At 60.1% G+C, this 20,241-nt stretch overlaps 1 protein-coding gene and 1 long non-coding RNA gene across 2 annotated transcripts in view; one reads left to right on the top strand and one right to left on the bottom strand.

The window, feature by feature from the left end:
• Positions 1 to 20,241, top strand: part of PPP1R37 (protein phosphatase 1 regulatory subunit 37) — a 42,431-nt gene that overhangs the window by 20,145 nt on the left and 2,045 nt on the right. The window contains exons 2-10 of the mRNA XM_036834598.1: positions 14,828 to 14,925; positions 15,737 to 15,782; positions 16,025 to 16,125; positions 16,824 to 16,943; positions 17,408 to 17,558; positions 17,650 to 17,805; positions 18,980 to 19,092; positions 19,757 to 19,898; positions 19,997 to 20,163. Of these exons, the coding sequence (XP_036690493.1) occupies positions 14,828 to 14,925; positions 15,737 to 15,782; positions 16,025 to 16,125; positions 16,824 to 16,943; positions 17,408 to 17,558; positions 17,650 to 17,805; positions 18,980 to 19,092; positions 19,757 to 19,898; positions 19,997 to 20,163 (1,094 nt within the window). The remainder of the gene's footprint in view (positions 1 to 14,827; positions 14,926 to 15,736; positions 15,783 to 16,024; positions 16,126 to 16,823; positions 16,944 to 17,407; positions 17,559 to 17,649; positions 17,806 to 18,979; positions 19,093 to 19,756; positions 19,899 to 19,996; positions 20,164 to 20,241) is intronic.
• LOC118885707 lies at positions 5,909 to 11,280 on the bottom strand. The gene is made up of 3 exons (XR_005017533.1): positions 11,153 to 11,280; positions 8,267 to 8,457; positions 5,909 to 6,206 (listed from the first exon to the last, which is right to left on the bottom strand). It is a non-coding gene; the product is annotated as an uncharacterized LOC118885707 (long non-coding RNA).

The raw sequence follows: 20,241 nt of genomic DNA, 5'->3' as shown, positions 1-20,241 counted from the left end.
CACTGGCTCTGTGACCTTGGGCAGGCTCCTTAACTTCTCCTGCTTCAGGTGTATTTTTCACATGGGGAGTAAATCCTACCTCATTGGGTTGTTAAAAGCAGTAAGCATGGACTTCCCTGGTGGTTCAGTGGTTATGAATCTGCCTGCCAGTGCAGGGAACACGGGTTCGAGCCCTGGTCCGGGAAGATCCCACATGCCGCGGAGCAACTAAGCCTGTGTGCCACAACTACTGAGCCTGCGCTCTAGAGCCCGCGTGCCACAACTACTGAGCCCGCGTGCCACAACTACTGAAGCCCGCGCGCCTAGAGCCCGTGCTCCGCAGCGAGAGAAGCCACCGCAATGAGAAGCCGGCGCACCACAACAAAGAGTAGCCCCTGCTCGGCACAACTAGAGAAAGTCCGGTGCAGCAACAAAGACCCAACACAGCCAAAAAAAAAAAAAAAAAAATTAAATAAATTTTTTTAAAAAGCAGTAAGTGAAATAATACACTAGCAAAGTGCTATGTGTTTGCAATTGTTAGTAGTAATACTTTAGAACTAAAAGTTGCCTGTCACACAGCTGGCACTTGGGTCCTTAGTGCGCCCTGTGCGACTGGGGACCCAGGGATTGAGGCCTTGACGTCCCCCCTCACCCTCGAGCGCTGTTGGCTTTATCAAGCTCCTGCTGAGTGTGAGGCTCCCTGGTGGGCCCAGGTAAGTCATATGTGACTTGGAAAGCTGCAGGCTCCTTCTGACTGCGTGTGTTTCGGTAACAGGATCTTCAGCTGGGCCAGGCAGCTTGGAAGGTCCGGATGGAGGTGTGAGGGTGCAGGCCGGTGGAGTAGGCAGGTCCTCCCTCTTCCCGGCTGGGGGCCCGGCTCCTGGCTGCTTGTGTAAGCCCAGCCCGACCCCTGCAGCTGGCCATCCTGCAGCACTTGGCGGTGGCACTGACTCCCCAAGTCATGATGCCTCCCTCCCAGGAGGGGGCAGGGAAGACCACGCTTGTCACCCAGGAAGCTGTGGGCATCACGGCCCCTTAGCAGGCCCGGGGAGGGACCCCCGGCCTGAGAGGAAAGGACTGGCCATCCCAGCCTCTCCAGAGGGGCCTCCTGTCCAGGGCACAGTGTGCTTTCCTGCCTCTGTCACGTGCTTCTCTGGGGAGAAGGGAAGGGAGGCTTTGTTCCGTTCACAGAGCAAGTCATCTCATTCATTCACTGCAGTGATGTCCCTAGACTCAGGGAGCCCTTGGTCTAGGACAGAGAGTGAGCAAGCAAACAGGTACAGATTGGGGTGTGTCCCATGAGGACTCAGAGGGAGGTAGTGGAGAATGATGGGTGTGGGGGAATGCTGCTTTAGAAGGGGGCCAGAGAAGGCTTCTCGGAGGAGGTGACCTCTGAGCTGAGACCCGAATAACAGGTTAGGGAGAGCTGGGGGAGGGGGAGCTCTCTGAGCCACGGGAATGGCAGTCGCGGACCTAGAGGCAGGAGCAGACAAGGTTAGGGCTCGGGGGGCGGTGACCGGGGAGGATGGGGTGAGCCCATTGCAGGGCTGAGTCAGGGGGCCTCATCCCGGGGCAGGAATTGGCCGTTTCAGTCCCAGTGCAGGGACAGACAGTGGAGACAAAAAGTGCCAGAGCCCAGCCTGTTCCTTGCCATGGTCCCCATAAGCTCAGTACGTGCCCGCCTGTCTGAAGGGCGGGGACTGCGAGGTGGTGGGCTCCCCTTTCCTGGGGGATCTGCCTGGAGTGTCCCTGCGCTTCCTCACCAGGTTTCCTGGGCGTGTGGTTCTGAAGGTGCAAACGCGAACACACCCCCTGGGGATCACCTCAGCCCCCCTCGGCCCGGGCAGGGACAGGCAGAGGGGCCGCCCAAGCGAAGGCCCAGCCTCGTAGACCAGGCTGGCCGGAGTGAGGCGGGTGGCAGCCCCTTCCCTTCCAGAGGAGCTAGTCCTAGAGCGGCCCCCGGCGTTGGTGTGGCTCCGGGACAGATCGAGCTTGACATCACCGTTGGCAACATCGTCTCTGCTGGGTGGGCACGCGCTGCTGGGAAAGTTACTGCTTCCACCCTCGACGTGCGCTCCCTCGGACCCTCTGAGTTGCTGCAAGGCTGGTGGGGGTGGGGAAGCCTCAGTGATTCGTCGTTCGGAAGAAGAACTCATGAACGGTGTCCCTTCACTTTTCCCGAGGAGTCACAGGCAGAGGTTTCTCCGAACAGGCTGAGCTGCTAGAAATGCCCACTGGTAGAAATCCTGCTGACTGCTCCGCTCCCCTCCTCTGGGCCCCGTCACTGCCCTCATTCTGTGTCCAGGCCTCCTGGCACCCAGCCGCTGTCCCCCAGAGCACCCTAAGGGAACAGGTGGTGTACTGATCTCGGCCGGGTCCTGGGGGAGCCCCCCGCCTGGCAGGGGACAGGTCCTCTAGGGGCAGTGGGCTCGGAAGCCAAGCCTGAGGGGTTGTAACTGCTGTGGACGGGGGCATCCGAGGACGCCTCTTCCTGGCGGGTGAGTAGCCGTGGAGCTGACTTTGGCCAACTGTGAAGGCCGTACTGGCCCAGCAGTGAAAGAGGCGGGCCCGTGGAGTGCGGGGCCTGCGTGGTCACTCACGTGTCGCCACCTCTCGGAACCTCCTTTTCTTTGTCTTAGGTTGGAGGACGGTGAGGCTTCAGCTCGGGCACGTGCAGGGGCTGCTCGAGGTGACAGCACAGTAAATGTCACTGTCAGTGGGCTCCCTGCAGAGCTCATGGATGCCGCCATCACCAGGCTTGCGCTGGAGCCCTTGGTCCCCCTCCCTCCCCCTCACTGTGTGCCTCAAATTCCCCCGACAGCCCTCCATCTAGCTGTCCTGTCCCTCACAGTGCGGCTCTAGGCCCGGGTTTGCGTTCCTTCCTTCCTCCAGGCCATATTCCCTGAGTACCTGCTGGGCCAGGCCCCAGGGAGCCACCCAGGGTGACCACCACCAACGCCAGGCCCGGCTTTGTAATTAAGGTTGTTGTGAAAGGCTGGCCTTGGCCTAACCCAAGCTTCCAGCCCCAGGCGTGAACCACCCGACTTTCCTCCCATCCCAAATGCTGCCTCGGCCCCGTGTGGGCCACCAGCTCTGAGCAGCTGCTCCCCCCACCGCCCTTTAACTTTATTACGGAGATTTCCAGACATATGCAACAGTAGGAGTATAATGACCCAGATGAACCCACTTCCCAGCTTCAGTAATGACCAGTATGTGACCGACCTTTATCCTCCGTGCTGCCCCACCCCCGTTATTTTGCAGCAGATATCCTAGATATCGATCATCTCACCTGTACATTTTTCTGAGTTGCTTCGGAAGCTGTGGGGACACTCCGCCCCTAGCCAGCTACCTCTGTCCTCTGCTGTCCTCTCCCCCCGGGCCAGGATGAGACCATGCTCTCTTGTGGCCCTCTGCACACGGTGGGTGGCTGTATGTGGCGCTCGGGGACGAGCACAGCCCCCCCCTGCTGAAGGAGGCGCCCACCCCAGGACGTGGCTTTGGGGGCTGCCAGGAAGCCCAGTGAAGCGACCGGGAGCCTGCCTGCTCTGATTCCTGAGTGGCTTCGCTCGCTGCTCCGTCTCTGTGTTAGTCTGCGCGCTAACAGTGAGCGCGGGTTTTTATTTTCTTCCTTTATTTCATAAAAGGTGGCGTTCACCAGCAGTGTTCTGCACTGTGCTTTTCTTTTTTTCATTTTTCATTTTATTTTTGTCTGTGTCGGGTCCTAGTTGCGGCACACGGGATCTTGTTGTTGCGGCACGTGGGCTCTTTGTTGTGCTGCGCGGGCTTCTCTAGTTGTGGCGTGTGGGCTCAGTAGTTGTGGCGCGCGGGGTTAGTTGCCCCGTGGCATGTGGGATCTTAGTTCCCCGACCAGGGATTGAACCGGCGTCCCCTGCATTGCAAGACAGGTTCTTAACCGCTGGACCACCAGCGAAGTCCCTGCACTGTGCTTTTTCACTTGATGTGGCTTGGATGTTGTTCCCTATTGGCTCAGAGAGAGCGGCCGCATTCTTTGTGGCCGCAGAGAGTTCCTGTGCGCGGGTGGACCAGGGTGTGTTGACTGCTCCCCTACTGATAGGTACTGGTGTCAGTTCAGGTCTCTGTTTGCAAACAGTGCTGCCGTGAGTAACCTTATAGGTATATAAGTTTGCACCTTCGCAAAGGTATCTGTAGGATGACTCTCCAGGAGTGGAGTGGCTGAAGCAAAGGGTACATGCACTTGTATTTTGGAGTTTTGACTGGTGTAGCCAAATTGCTTTCCAAAGGGGTTGTACTGGTTGCTGGGGACACCGCTGCTCGAGGGCGCGCCTGCTTCCCACGGTCCCCAGCGTGTGCTGTCCACCTCGTGGGTGTTGGCCTCTCTGGTAGGTGAAAAATCTGTCAGCATGCTTACGTTTCATTTGAATTTCTCTTTATTCTGAGAATCACTGAGTGTGTAAGAATCCTGCACCTCAGTTTCCATCTTTGGGGAATGGGCTGGCAGAGGCCTTCTTGGAGGGGCAGAGTGGGGAATTCAATGAGCTCCCACAGCGAAGGGCCCCTCCCCAGTCGAGGAGCCAGCAGCCCAGCGGTAGGGAATGCAGGAGGACGGCAGATGGGACCAGCTCCTGCCTCCGCTTCCAGCTGGGAAAGTGTCCTTGGGCAGGTCACTTGCCATTTGCAGGCCTCATCTGGAAGGCAGCGGGGGATAAGCCCTACTTCTCAGGGCTGTTAGGAGGCGTAAATGAGATCAGGTTCGTAAATCCCTTAGTCTGTCTGGGGGTAGGTGCAAAACGATGGCTCTGCCAAGCACCAGAGAGGCCCCTGCACATGGCGTGTTCCCTCCCCTCCTTCTCTGCTGTGCGCCGCAGAGGATTCTGGGCGTGGAGGGGGGTGGGGAGGAGCGGCGTTTGGAAATGCAGGGCATTGGCTCGAGGGATGGGGTCAGAAGCACGGACCTGGATTTAAATGTCCCCCCCCGCCCCGGGCTGAGGAACTTTCCTCCTCGGGGCCCCTGTCTCCCCGTGTGTCAGGCATGTGTTCTCGGTTGCAGGCCCAGAAACGGATCCCTGAAGGACTCATAGCAGAGGGGTGTATGGGGGGAGGATGCCACCAGGCAGGTGGAGAACCAGGCCTAGGAGGGGTGGGAGTGGGCAGCTGGACACCTGAGGCAGGGAGTTCCTCAAATACAGGGAAGGGGCTGGGAGTGCCTCCCGCACCCTGGAAAAATGAGCAGTGCCACAGTGAAGACTGACAGCCGCATCCCAGGGTTCTCACGGCAAGGACCTTGGAGGCGGCCACGGGCAGAGGTGAACAGGTGGTGTGATGCCTGGTCTCCTGGGGTCTCTGGATGTTCACAGTTGGGTGCTGGCTGCTCCGTGGCATCCTTCTGTGGCTGCCCACCGGTCCTCGAGTACCCGTGGCCTGGCCGAGGGACGCACTCCCATGAGAAATGCCCGGTCTTGAGAAGCCTCTGAGGGCCCCGCGCACTCTGATTCTGTGCCTAGGGCAGCACGGGTCAGGGAATGAGGAAGAGCGGCACGTGGGCAGCATAAGACACGTGGCTCTGCAGAGACAGGGGCCGCAGAGCCTCATGTCTGCAGTGGCGGTGGGACCCCCGCCGAAAGCTACGTGGGTGCTCCCTGCCTCCTCCCTACTTCGGGCCCCAGGAACCCTTGCGTTGCTCTGCCTCTCTCCTGCCCCCGCCCCACCTTTGGGGCGGCCCAGGCCGTGGGAGGGATGTGTGTGGCATTGCGGGAGTGCAGGAAGCATCCGGGCCCCTGAAGGGGATGTCTGGAAGTGCCTACTCTGGGCTAAGCACGCCCATCCGTGACCTCATCACGCGCCCACCCTCACTGCCTGAGTAGGGGTCGCCGAGAGAGAAGGAATCTTCCCTGAGTTCACCCAGCTGGCCTGGGCAGAGCTGGGGACTCAGCTGCCTGTCCTTCTGACTTCAGGGACCCACTGCCTGCCCCAGCCTCTGCATTCATTTGCTCTGTCAACAAATATTAAGCACCTGCTGTGCACCCAGTATGTACCCTTCTGGGGATGCTTCAGTGAACAAAAGCAGTAAAATCCTTGCCCTCCTTGCAGCATAAGCACACACATAGATCCTAAAGCTTTATGTTGGGTCGTGAGAAGTGCCACACAGAGAATGAAGCCGGGTACAGGGATGGACAAGGACAAAGGGGGATTGTTTCCTATAGGGTGGTCGGGGAAGGCCTCCGAGGAGGCGATGTTGGAGCAGAGACCTGCAGGCAGGGAGGGAGAGAGGAAACCATGAGGATATAAGGTAGAAGAGTGCTCTGAGCAGAGGCGCAGCAGGTGCAAAGGCCCTGAGGCCTTATATCCAGGTGGCTGTGTCACTGGTGAAGATCGGGTGGGGACCTTGACTACTGTAGCCCCTGAGCCAGGTCTGCCCTCGCACCTCACCTGCGTGTAGGCTCTGCCAGCAGCACCTCTGGGAAGACACCCCCCGTCCATGCTCAGCGGCTGAGGCCTCCATGGGTGGCCTCCCCCAGCCTCCTTGCCGACCCCCTCCTCTCACATACCCTGGACCCTCCCAGTCCTGCAGCTCACCGCCCAGACGCACAGTGCAGTCTCTACTTCTGTGCTTTGTCCACAGAGTTCCCTCTGCCCAGGATGCCTTTCCCCCTTTGCTGTCTCACTCTTCAAGACCTTCTCTGGGAGGCTTTTCCAGATGCTCTCTTCCCAGCAGATCCCAGCCGGCCTGTCCTCCACGCCTCCGTGATCCCCCCTCACTCTCTCTCACGGCTGGTGATGCTGCCTTGCGACTGCTTCTGGGTTTGTCTCCTCGTCCACGCGGGGGCTCCGGGGTAGGGCCAGCATGTGGGTGGACTGGTGACTGCTTACTAGGGGACTGTGGGGGAGGGGACAAGGCTGTCCCACACCTGCACTTCTCACCCGCAGCCGCCGGTACCTGTGGATGTCCTGTGGAGACCCGGTCTCAGCAGGCGCTGTGAGGAAACCCCGGAGGGCGGCCCTGCTCAGGGCAGGGCTGGCTCTCCAGGCCCCAGAAACCACAAAGAGAAAGACTGATCCCTCTGGCAACCTCCCTGTCCTGCTCTTAGAGAAGGCTGCGTTTCTGCCGCCCGCCAGACCCCTGTGTCCAGCCTGAAGCTGAGGGGCCTGAGGACCGCAGGGCAGCAGCGGCAGACGGGAGCAGTCCTGGCTTTGACACCCCTCCCCGTCCCAGCTGCATGACCCTAGGGGACCAGTGAGCGTCCCCAGAGGTTTCCTCCTCTGTGCAGTGTGATAGGTCGTGGGCTCGGGGTTTCTCTGCTCTGCGGGTCTGTGATGAGGATTAAAGATTCAGCCACAGGGTGCCTGGCAGGATGCCCGGTGGGGAATCGGGGTGAAATAAAGAGCACCTTGCACCTTTCTATGCAGGGAGCACTCTGATTTTGAGAGCATGCCTCACAACGTGAGTAGTTTCTGGCCGGGTCTGGGCCTTGGCGTGCCTCTCGCCTTTCTCCAGGCTTCCTTGGTCTTCTACACGTGGAGCAGGCCCCCACGCCCACCCCCAGCCCTGCAATGTCAGGAGGGCTCAGTCTGCCTTCAAGTCCAGGACACTGGCCCGACGTGAACTCCTCCGTCTGTCTGTCACTCCTTCGCCCTATTTTGGTGCCCTCCCTGTGCCTGGCCCTGTTCCGGGCAATGTTGGGGATATGCATGGACCACAGCCCTGGGGCTCCCAGTCCAGTGCGGGGAGACAGACTGGCCCCTTAGACAGTGACAGTTCAGTGTGGGCAGGGCTGAGATGGGGGAGCCCAGAGGAGGGAGCCTGGCCAGCTGGGGGGGTCACGGAGGGCCCCCTAGAGAAGGGGACCCTGGAGCTGAGGGCTGAAAGGAGAGCGTAATGCATAAGAGGAGGGAGAGAATGAGGTGTGATGAAGCACTGGGCCTGCATTGGGAGGAAAGGGAAGAGTCTGGGGTGAGGCTAGAGCACAGTGCCCGGTGGCGGGGGGAGGGTCCCGTTCATGGGCAAGGCTTAAAAGGGGCCTCTGAGGCCTGGCTGCCTCCCGCCGGCCTTGTCCCAGCTCGGTCCAGAGCACTCACGGCGCCCTCCGAGGGCCTCCCTGGATCCCCTCTCCCCAGGTGAGAAGCCCTGACGGGCAGGGCACCCGGTCAGAGCCCTCCCTGTCCTCCTAGCGCCAGCGCAGAGCTTGGCATGCAGTCGGCCTCGGGCGATATTTACTGATGAATAGCAAGATGGTATCTAAGTTGGCATTCTGGATTAGAAGCCTAACTCCAAGGGGCTGAAGCCGAAAGGGGGAATTTATTGGCTTACGGATCTGAGGAGCCTTGAATAGTTTGACTTCAGGCCTCGCTGAATCCAGGGTCTCGGACAACGTCGTCGGGACTCTTGTCTCTCTTCACCTCTGAGGTCACCTTTCCTGTGAGTCGGCTTTGTTCTCAGGAGGTTCTCTCCTCTTGGTGGATGCCAGCAGCTCCAGAAATGGGAGGCAACCTCAGCGACCCCTGTGGGACGAGAGCTCTTATTTCCTGATAGTTCCAGCACAGGCCCTGGGACGGGCTATGGCTGGTCCTACACGGGTCAGCCTCCTGTCCTCGACCAGTCACTGTGACGGGGGCTTTGGGAGGACAGTGGGGAGTGGAGGTAGCATGGACGTCCCCCCTGGGGTCCTGGGATGGCGTCAGGAGGGAGGTGGTGGGACCAGTGCCCATCTACCCAGGGAAGCGGGCCGCTTGGTGCTTTCACAGGCCAAGGCAGCCTCACCGCAGGGGCACTGGGGGACTGCTGGGGGTGTAGGCTTTAGCTCCCAGCTTCCATGTGCCCTTTCGGCACTGGCCTGGTCCCCTCTGAAGGTGTGAGCCCAAGCGGCCTGGGTGGATGCGGAGGATGGTGTTCCACAGACGGCGAGTCGTGGGAGCACAAGAGCCTGGGGGTCCTGCAGGAAAGAGCCTCGAGAGCCGGGGTCCTGGGGCCCGCAAGGGCCTGGTCACCCGCTTGCCACGGGACTCTCAGTTTCCACTCTGTCAGGTGGGGTGACGGTGATGGTGCCCTTCCGTCTTGGGGTAGGAAGGGTGTGACGGGTAGCCTCCCAGGGTAGGCTCTGCTGATGCAGTGGCCAGGCCCTGGGGAGCGAAGGCCACTTGCGGTTAGCTAATGGAGGGGGTTAGAACCCAGGCCTGGCTCTGGGCCGCCCAGTAGCTTTGGCCTCGCTGGTCACCTCTGGTGTGCCCAGTCCTGGCAGCCTCCCTGTTAGGGGACCCAGTGGGCTCCCCCCTCCCCAAGCCTGGTCTCCTACAGATTCAATCCTCCCTAGACCTCACGTGCTTCCTGACGCCGCTCTGCACCAGCCCCGGTGGCCCCTGTCTTGCGCTGAGAGCAAAGTCCTTCCTGAGGCCGTGTCCCCGTCGCCTCCCGCCTCCGCCTCCTGCGCGCTGGCCTCCTGGTGCCTGGGATCCTGCCAAGCCTGTTCCCACCCTGTCACACCTCCCCTCCCAGGGACCATTGCCCACCGCTGTATTTGTATCTGTCTCATGCGTGTCTCCGACTAGCTGTTGAAGCCCCAGCAGTGAGAGTTGGCCCCCTACCCCCTTGTCCCCAGTCCGTCCCCACCCCCCACTGTTGCTTCCTGGTTTTTGACTCCCACTTGGATGAGTACCAGCTCCAGCCTGGCAGGGGTGGCCTGAGCCATCGCCCCCTGGTGCCCAGCCTGTCCTTGCATCTTGTGGGTGCCGTTGCACCTGTGTGCAAAGGAGAGACAGACTTTTCTCCCTGTCACCTGATGCCTGGCCTTGGGTTTCCTTCTGTCTGTCCCTCTGTGAGGGCGGGTGGGAGGGGGAGCAGTCTCAGCTTGCCCCACAGCCTCTTCCTGGGAGACCGGCGCCCGCTGCACACAGCAGCGTCCCTCCCCAGGGCTCAAACCTTCCTCTTGGCCCCGGCCCCTGCCTCCTGCTCAGGCCTGCCAAGGTAATGTGAGAATGAAGCTGTGTTCCAGTTACAGAGCAAGACAGGTCTGGGTGTGCATTCCAGTGCTGCCGCTGCTGGCTCCGTGACCTTGGACAGACAGCTTGCCCTCTCTGAGCTTGCTTCCCCTTATTACGAAATGGAGATATAACTGCCAGTTTCATAGGATCCCGCAGCTGGCTGAATGAAACTGTGCGTAGAAAGTGCTCAGAGTGGTGTCTTAACACGGAGTAAGTGCCCGACACCTGGAAGTGGTGACCACGGCCACCACCATCGTCATCTTTTTCTCCCGCTCTGTCTCCTGTTGAGTCAGGCCCCGCACTGGGCAGCTACTTGGCGGGTGCCCTCACATCCCTTATCTCCTGAGACCCTACAGATGTCCCTTTCAGAGAGGGAAAGAGGTTGTTGAGAATGTTTATCACAGCCTCACCAGGACAAGGATTGGAACGCAGGTCCTCTTATTCAAAGCCGTGACCTCTGCACATCCCATCCCCGGCACATGGGGCTGGGCGCCCCTCACGTCACCGCCCCTCCTCTCTGACAGCCGCTTAAACCAGCCCCTGCGTAAGTCGGACCTTCGGAGCCGTGGCCTTGGGAGCTGAGGGAACACACACTCATGTACGTGTCCCCCTTGCACACCCACGTGTCCTCCTGGTCTCGCCAACCATTCCGTCTCTGGACAGGTGCTTTGGCAAGTCTGTTCTGGGTCCCTGCCTTCCAGTGGGGGACACAGCACGACAGTGATGGCCGGCCTTTGGTGAGCACTTATGGGCGTGTGCTAAGCCTTGGTCTGAGGGATGGACTTGTGCTAACTCAGTCACCACACTTACCCTGGGAGGACTCACACTCAGCCCCGTTTTCGGGGTGAGGTGATTGAGGCACAGAGGTCAAATTGCTTTGCTCGGAGTCACAGAGTTTAAGCTGGGAGCCAGGATTCGGCCCCAGGCGCTCTGGCTTCGGAGCCCGTGCTCTCAACCATGCTGCGAGATGCCCCGTCTCCGGTGGGCAGCGTGAGATGCTGCCCGGGGAGGGCCTTCCCGAGGTCGAGCTCGCGGAGTACGGGAGGGAGGAGCCAGGACCCAAGCCCCCTGACTTCGGGCTGGAGCGGGGCCCTCACCACTTTGCAACCCCGCCCTCCGGAACCTGGCCCCAGAGCTCCGACTCGGGCCTGTCAGCCCGGCCCACCCCTAGCGTCCAGCCAGCGCACCGCGTGAGCGGCCCTCCTCCTCCCCAGCTCACCGCCCGCCCGCTGAGTCCTCGGGGTAGACCGGGCACACATGCATGTCTGTGGGTGCCGAGCTGCAGCCTGGAGGCCCGGGCCCCATGCTTCGGAGCCGCCGCGGCCTGGGAGAGCGGCCCGTTGACTCGCCGCAGCCTGTGTGGTTCGGTTAAGGCTGGACAAGTGGAGGGCGGATGACCCGAGGTAGAGGTCTTGATGATTTCGTCACAACATCACAAATGAACAAGTGTGTGGCGGCCGGGGCTGAGCCAGCCGGCCTGGGCCAGCCCTGCCAGCTTATAAAGTGCTTGGGTGGCGCCTGGCACAGCGGAAGTGCTGTCTCAATGCTCCATGTTATTTCTCCGAACCACCTGTACTGCCGTTTCCTTACTATTTTTTTTTTTTTAATTGGTTCGTTTAAAAAATTTGAATATGTTTCATCTCATTCATTTTCAAGTGATAGTGTATGCAAATTGCTGGTTTTGATGTGATAGTTCTTTTTTCTTAGTATATGAATGAAACACACATACGTAATGATTACTACGAGGTTCTTCCCGACCCACCTGACACTCGCGTGTGCCCACTGGTGACGGGCCAGGCCTGGGGACGTGCTCGTGATGCTGTTGGGGAAATCGAGACAGGGTTGGGGTGCCTGCAGGCTGCCGAGCCCACGCCACAGTGCACGGACTGAACCCCCGCTTCTGTTTCTTTAGTGTCTTTCCCCAGTGCTGTCCCCAGCTTGAACATGTGTCTCAGCATCAGAGGAAAGTGACAAGATGCACTTGTCATTCTTGTCTCCAGGTGCTCTGGGCCCTGGACCCCCATGTCTCTGAGTATGTCCATCTTTCCTACCCCCTGCTCTCAGCTTCCCCTGCTGTACGTGAGTGGACAGATGCAGCCTCCCCGAGCCCTGGCTGTGACCTTGTGTGAGGCTGTGCCTGCATCCAAACCCCATGGGCGCCTGGCTGAAGGGGTGGCTGGATGGTACCTGTGGCTGGTGTGGAGGTGGCAAGGTCAGAGACCCTGGGCCTTGAACTCAGCAGGAGGCTCATCAGAACAAAGACCGACCCACTGAGCAGGATCCCAGGGGACTTCAGGAGCTGAAAGTCCTAGGCGGTCAGGGAGGGCTTCCTGGAGGAAGGGATGTCAGAGCTAAACATCTAAAGGACCAACTGCAGTTTGAGAGATTGCTTAGGGCTCTTATTCCCTGTAGACTGTCTAGGACAGCAGTCCCCAACCTTTTTGGCACCAGGGACTGGTTTCATGGAAGACAGTTTTTCCACGAACCGGAGGTGGAGCGGGTGGGGGTTATGGTTCAGGCGGTAATGCGGGTGATGGGGAGCAGCAGATGAAGCTTCACTCGCTCGCCCGCCACTCACCTCCTGTTATGCGGCCCAGTTCCTAAACAGGCCGCGGAACGGTACCGTTCCGCGGCCCGGGAGTTGGGGACCCCTGGTCTAGGACACCGAGAACTCCTAGTGATGACCCCACGTGTAGCCAGTCCCTACTTCATCCCCATCTGACATGAGCAGGCCAACCCCACCTTGGCCTGGGGGCCTTTATTGAAGGGAGCGTGTCTAGGGGAGCAGTTTTTGCCCTTTGGCCATCTGATAAAACCAGTGTACCCTTTCTTGGAGTAATGCTTTTTAAAGGCAAAAAGTAGGATTACAAAGGATACCAGTTAAAATACAGTTTATTAAATATTTAAAAAATCATGATCTAGTAATTACGCCCTTCCTCGTTGACACACATGAAATAACAGGATATAGCAGCAGCTCGAATGACGAACGAAGTAGTGATGAGCATTCAGAATCCGCAATAACTGTTACGTGATGTGAAAACATCTGCCATTTCTATTGAGGACAGAGTCTTAGGGTCTGCTAAACAATATTTCTTTTTTCTCTCTTTTTTGTGCTATGTTACTAAGAAGGAAATGCTGACTTTCATTTCAGTTCAGTTAGTGCAAATAAAAAGGCAGTTTTTCCCCACTCAAGTTCATGGACCCCCTGGGGGTCAGTGGCCCCTGCTTGGCTGGATTCCCTGAGGCCAGCTCCTGTTCCCCCCCCCCCTCCCCGCCCCCAAGGGCTGGGAGCCGCCAGGCACATGACTGCACGTCAGAGAGCTCCCTTGCTAGGCCTGCAGGGGGGCAGCTGGCACTGGGGAAGGCTGTCGATCACCTCTAGCTTCACCCAGGCTCCACCCCGACCCCGCCTGCTTCCAGCCAAGGAGGAAGAGAGGGGCAGAGGACCGGGCCTGACCTCTGGGAAGCCTGGGGCCGCTGTCGGCTGCTCTCTTCCAGCAACCCCACCCAACGCGGTGGAGAGAGTTCTGGAGCAAATATTTGACTCTGCCTTGTACCAGCTGCCTGACCCCAGGGAGGCAGCTTTCCTTCCCTGGACCTTGGTTTCCTCGCCGAGAAGACAGGGTGCTGCTTGATGAGGTCGGGGCGTACGGCCCCCGGCCAGAGCAGTGGCCGGGGAACCCAGCCCCTCAGAGATGCTTGCCCAGAAGCTCAGGAGGGGCTCCCGCTGGCCCATCCCCTGCCCGCCCTGCCACTCCTGTGCCCTCTCCATTCTGCTGGCCCTGAGAGCTTTCTATTCCCAGGCCTTATTACCCTGTCCCTTCCCTGCTCAGAGCCTTTTCTTCCTGCTCTCCTGGTTGCCCCAGCACAAAATCCAAGCTCTGATAGCCAAAAACTGAAAGGAATACAAATATCTTTTCACCTGGCGAATGGATAAACAAAATGCATACATCCGACAGTTACTACATAGCGCTACAAAGGGACCGAAACTCAAAATTGTTATGTTCCAGAAAGAAGCTGGCCACCAAAGGTCACATACTGTTTACCACCATTTTTGTGAAATGTCCAGAAAAGGCAAATCTGTGCAGACAAAGGCCAGCCTTACCTTCCACGTGGCGACAGGCCCTGAGCTTCCCGAGGACAGGGCTGTGCAGTTGTTGGGTTTGGGCTGCATCCCCGTGTTCATTTTGGGAGCCACTGCCTGTAACCATGGGGCACCAGGGCCGTGTCAGGGACTCTGACCACTGCCGTATCCCTGGGACAGGAAGCCCCGTCCTGAGTACCGTCCAGGAATATTTCGCTGTTGAGGGAGCGGGGAGTTTGAGAAGCCACGTGGCATCTCAGTTAAGAGCTGAGTTCCGGCTCCACCACTTAGCAGCTGTGTGGCCTTGGGCAAGGTGCTTCGCTTTTCTGACCTCCACTTCCTTATAAGGTCAAAGTTGTGGATTCATTCTCTCGTTCAAAAAAAAAAACCACAAATCAAAACACCTGCTCTGGGCCTGGCCCTCTGCTGGATGGTGTTGGGGACACAGTGGTGACCAAGACAGCCCCAGCCCTGCCCTTCTGGGACTCGCAGTCTAGAGGGGGAGACAGCTGACAAGTAGAAACATGGCGTGATAGTAGTTGTGTAATGTTCACGTGAAGGTGTTGGGGAGCCTTGGGGAGGTGGGGAGGGTGGCGCTGACTTGGTTTGGGGGCGTCCGGGGACACCTCCCCAGAGCAGCAGTCACAGCGAGGCACCTCAGCGGCAGGACTGAGCTCGGTGGGTCGTTGGAAGGAAGGTTTATCATGGAGGTTGAGGGGGAAGGGGCGATGGCACAGGCCAGTGGGCGGGAGTGGGGGAAAGAGGCCCAGGGTGTGGAAAGTCACAGGCCCGGGTCCTCTCTGCCTGCAGCCCAGAATGTGACCGTGGATGAGGTCCTTGGTGCCTACAAGCAGGCCTGCCAGAAGCTAAACTGCAGGCAGATCCCCAAGCTCCTCAGGCAGCTCCAGGTATGCCGCGTGCTGGGGGCGTGTGGGGTACTGGGGGGCAGTCCCTGGGGTGAAGCTGCCCTCACCCCGCCCCTCAGCACCCTCCGGGCCTGTGGTGTCCGCCCCGAGCAAGAGAGGGTGTACAGAGCACTCCCCTCCCCAGCCTGGCCGGCCAGCCAGGGGACTGTAAATATGTCTCTGGAAAACTTCTTTCCAACTGTAAAAGTAATCGGGCTCTTCCTGAATATTTAAGCAGTACAGAATTATGTGAAGTAGGAAATTACTTGTCAAGAATCTTTCACTCCCCAAAGCAATTCTCTTCCCCAGGGGAAAAGCCACGTATACAAAATTTAAAAGTCTGAATGACAAAAGTAATGTATATTCTCTGACTTTAAAAAAAGTTAAAATACTACAGATACAAAAAGCAAAACCTGTTTCTCACTTCTTGCCCAAGTCCCATTCCCCAGGAGTCCCCGCTGGTGACAGCTTGGGGTTTTCGTCCCCTGGACTTTCTGTGCTTTTATAAATAGAGAACGAGTCACTCTCTAGAGGTACACAGACGCAAGGGCAGTTTCCGTTTTTATATGACTAGGGTGTTACTGTACGTCTGGCCTGCTCGCCCCCAGCCGTCTCACAGGTGCCTTTCCTGCCACCTGTCCAGCCTGGTCGTGCTGGTCAAGCACTGCCTCAGTGCCTTCCCTCTGGATGGGTCATTCCAGAATGTTCCAGGGTTGCTTGTTTCAGAGCCCCGGCTGCCCCACTCTCAGGGAGGTCCAGCCTGGCGCCTGCAGGTGTCCTCCTGCCTTAACCACCGTCCACTCTGCTTTCCCAGGAGTTCACGGACCTCGGGCACCGTATTGACTGTCTGGACCTGAAAGGTGTGTGTCTGGACGGGGCCAGGGGGCCCTTGGCTAGCGGGCAGGGAGGTGTGGGCGCCCTTCCTGAGGTGAGGCAGGTGCTGCGAGCCGTGGGGAGGTGCGGGAGGAGGGGCAAGAGGACCTTTCCTCCCCTGCTTGGCCCGGAGCCCGCGTTTCCACCCAGCCCCTCACCCCACACGCAAGTGTGCACGCACAAGGGGACACGTAGATGTGCACGCACACGGCGCTCCGTATCGTCCCAGGTGAGAAGCTCGACTACAAGACCTGCGAGGCCCTGGAAGAGGTCTTCAAGAGGCTGCAGTTCAAGGTCTTGGATCTGGAGCAGACGAACCTGGACGAAGATGTGAGCAGCCTGCCACTGCCCATAGCCACTCCCTGAGCTCCCTGCCTCTTAGAGGTTTGGGGGGAGGGCATGGCAGCGGGAGGGAACCCCCTTGGACCAAGGCTGGGCGGGGCCTCTTGAGAGACAAGACTGGGGAGATGTCCACTGTGGCCAGAGTGAGCGGGGGATGTTGGACTGTGTGTGAGGCCCAGAGAAGGGTCTCACAGACCCACCCCAAAGGCAGGGGCTTTGTAAGCAAGGGAGAGACTTGGGGAGCCAAGCCGGAGGGAGGTGTATGACCACCAGGAAGGAGCCTTTCCGGGAACGCGTGCCCCCCACCCCTCCCCGCCCGCTGAGAATCACAGTGCCTGCAGGGGAGTTTAAGAAACATTCTGAAAGCAGCCTCCCTGTTTATGCCCAGGTGTCCTCACCTCCCCAGGTCCGGAGGCCACCAGGACCCCGGGGGAGGGCTCCTGGAGACCTGAGGCCCAGGGACGGCAGAGGCCTGTCCTGGTCACGCAGCACATCACTTAGACCGCTCTGGGGGGCGAGTAAGAGGAAGCAGACCGGCTGCAGCAGGACAGGGGAAGGGTTGGTTGCCGGAACCCAGAGGTGCCAGAGCAGCATCAGGGCTCTCCCGTCCCCAGTCGCTCAGCCCCTACCTCCTGGCTTCCCCGGGCAGCTGCACCCTGAGGCTGAGCCCCGCTGTCTCTGCCCAGGGTGCCTCAGCCCTCTTCGACATGATCGAGTACTATGAGTCGGCCACCCACCTCAACATCTCCTTCAACAAGCACATCGGCACCCGGGGCTGGCAGGCCGCTGCCCACATGATGCGCAAGGTGGGTGCCCCCCACCCATTCCCTCTCCAGGGCCCCCAACCTGTAGGGCCTGGGTCCACGAGCCGTCAGAGGGTGCTGGGCCCCAGCTTCCAGGCCAGTGAGAAAGCAGTGCCAAGAGGCACCCTGCTGCAGGCCCACCCCGGCCCCTTCTCTCCCTTCTGGCATTTCCCCTCCTCCTCCACTTGCCCGTAACGTGTCCCTTGGAGGCGGCTGTGGTCACCATTCCCGTTTCACTCACATACGGGGCGTCTCTGCCACACAGGAGTCAGCGAGCTCAGCTGTCACCAGCACTGCCTCGCTCACCCCCACGGCCCCAGGCTGGGCCTTCCCTCACCAGCCAGTGTCCCCAGCCATAAAACCAGCTGGCCCTGCTGCCCACGGGGATACTGGGACGTGGGGCGGGAGGTCCCCCGGAGCGGGGAGGGCCGGGGCCAGCCTGACCCAGCCCCGCACCCGCCACGCAGACAAGCTGCCTGCAGTACCTGGACGCCCGCAACACGCCCCTGCTGGACCACGCGGCGCCCTTCGTGGCGCGCGCCCTGCGCATCCGCAGCAGCCTGGCGGTGCTACACCTGGAGAGTGCCAGCCTGTCAGGGCGGCCCCTCATGCTGCTCGGTGAGCCCCAGGGCGGTGTGCTGGTGGGCTCGGGCTGTTGGCCGGGTCCCCTGGGCCTGGCCAGTCACAGCACCCTCCCCTTTTCCCCCAGCCACGGCCCTGAAGATGAACATGACTCTGCGGGAGCTGTACCTGGCCGACAACAAGCTCAACGGCCTGCAGGACTCGGCCCAGCTGGGCAACCTGCTCAAGTTCAACTGCTCCCTGCAGATCCTGGACCTCCGTAACAACCACGTTCTGGACTCAGGTGTGTGCGAGGTCCGCGCGCCCCCACCCAACTCCAGTTGCCCAGCACCCACTGTGTGCCCAGCCGGGTGCTCGTGGTGCTAGAAGCACAGCAGTGGCCGAGGCAGTCCCGGCCCCGCCCTCGTGGTGACGCCTCAGACCGGGCTGGGCTGTGGGAGCCCAGGGCAGGTGTCTGACCCGGTCTGGGGATCAGGGAGGAATCCTGGAGGAGAGAACAGCTCAGCTCTGCCTTCAGGATGAGGTGGGGTATTGAGCAGATAATTGAAATAATTCAGTCTGGGGAAAGTGCCCTGGAGGAAACAAGGATGTCGGGATAAAGGGTCAAGCTGTTTAAGGTGTGCAGGAAGGGGCCTCTGGGCAGTAATGAGGAGGCTGGGGTGGAACCAGCCGTTTTAAAAGCCTAGGCAGAGAATCCAGGCGGAGGGAATAGCAAGTGCAAAGGCCCTGAGGTGGGAAAGAGCTTAGATATTAGATATCTGGGGGGAAGAGCCCTGGTGAGCCAGGAGGTGAGTGAGAAGTGAAGAGGGAGTAGTCAGCAAGGCCTCGTCAGCGGGAGGAATTTGATTTCATCCCTGTTCACTGTCGAGCAGCGTCCCCTGGCCTCAGTGTGAAGACAGGGTTGCGGGAGGGGGTGCAGAGTGGGCCAGTGGGGCCAGTGCCCTCCTCCGGGGCAGCTGGGCCCGGACCCACGTGTACTGAGCACCTCCCACGCTTGGGGCCTGTCGGCTCTGGGTTCACAGCCGTGAGTGCGGCAGGGGTCTCTGCCCTCAGGAGAGACAAAGCCAAGATACGTTAATGGAATGCTGAGTCTGTCGGATGGTGAAATGTGCTCTGGAGAAAAATAAAGCAGTGATGGCGGGCTGAGCTGTCTGCTGAGGTTCGGCTGGCCGGGATTGTCCCATGAGAGGGGGAGATTTGAGCAGAGATCTGAAACAGATGGCGGAGGCCTTCATCAGGGTGTCCAGAGGAGGAACGTTCCCGGCCCAGGGGTCGGGGAGCCGTGTGTGCCAGGCCCAAGGCAGGGGGGCAGTAGCAGGAGGTGTCAGGGCCAGAGCCTGTGGGGCCGGGCAGGCTGGGGCAGGGGCTTCTGAGCGCTTGGCGGGGTGGCTCCCGGGCCAGTGTCCCCCGGGGAGATCCCCCGACCACAGACAGGACTTGCCCACGGGCCTCCCCAGGTCTGGCCTACATCTGCGAGGGCCTCAAGGAGCAGAGGAAGGGGCTGGCGACGCTGGTGCTGTGGAACAACCAGCTCACGCACACGGGCATGGCCTTTCTGGGCATGACGCTGGTGAGTCGGCTGGAGAGGGGCGGGGGGGCAGCGCGGTCCGGTCCGGCACCTCTCCCACCCCCGGCTCTCATCACCTTCCGGCTGTCGTGGCTCCCAGTGTCGCTCACCCTGCCAGTTCAGGAACCTGCTCTCTTCCTCCAGCCCTGTTTGGTCTTTGCTTCAGCTTCTGCACCCTCTTTCCCTTGAGGAAAGTAGCCCTTCTTTCATTGTCTCTCTGCATCCAGCACCATAGCCCAGTACAACGCTTTGTACGAGGTGAAAATGTTTTGCATAGAAAGTTAGCATTTCTGGAAGCCATCAGTAAGTCTCAAATCTTTTCATCATGTGGTATTTAAAGCCAGCCCACAGGGTACAAAGACTCAGACCCAGGTTAAGAATTATCCTCGGTGAGGCCTGTGCCCAGAGTCCTCGGGATGCCGGCGAGGGCGGAGGCTGGGCCCGGGGCTGTGGGGACAGGGGCCTGGCTGGACGCTCGGAGGGCTGAGGAGTGGACAGGGCAGCTGGCTCTTGGGAGACTTCTGAGTACAGGAGGGATTCGGCCCGAAGCAGGAACGTGCCGGCGTTCGGACTAGGGGGGCGCTGCCGAGGAGAGGGCGTGTGCGTTTGCCTCGTTCCTGACTGGCCTCCTGGGTCTTTCCTGGCTCTCGTGCGCCGCTCCCTCCAGCCGCACACACACAGCCTGGAGACGCTGAACCTGGGCCACAACCCCATCGGGAACGAGGGCGTGCGGAACCTCAAGAACGGCCTCATCGGCAACCGCAGCGTGCTGCGCCTCGGCCTGGCCTCCACCAAGCTCACGTGCGAGGGTAGGGCGCGGGGCCGGGTGCGGGAGGCGGGGCGGCCAGGCTGGGGGGCGGCCAGCCGGGTGTGGGCCCGTGGCCAGCCCCTGCGGTCCCCCTCCCAGGCGCGGTGGCGGTGGCGGAGTTCATCGCCGAGAGCCCCCGCCTCCTGAGACTGGACCTTCGGGAGAACGAGATCAAGACGGGCGGGCTCATGGCACTGTCGTTGGCCCTCAAGGTGAACCACTCTCTGCTGCGCCTGGACCTTGACCGCGAGCCCAAGAAGGAGGCGGTGAGTGCGCTCTTCCCTGCGGGCAGGTGTGGGGGGGCGGCTGGCTGGCCCGGGCGGCCCCAGGACCCGCTGGGGGCG

The sequence above is a fragment of the Balaenoptera musculus genome, chromosome 19 (genome assembly GCF_009873245.2).
Source record: "Balaenoptera musculus isolate JJ_BM4_2016_0621 chromosome 19, mBalMus1.pri.v3, whole genome shotgun sequence".
Classification (NCBI taxonomy): Eukaryota; Metazoa; Chordata; class Mammalia; order Artiodactyla; family Balaenopteridae; genus Balaenoptera; species Balaenoptera musculus.
Note: the sequence above shows the minus strand (reverse complement) of the source record. Positions and strands in the feature narration are given on the sequence as shown.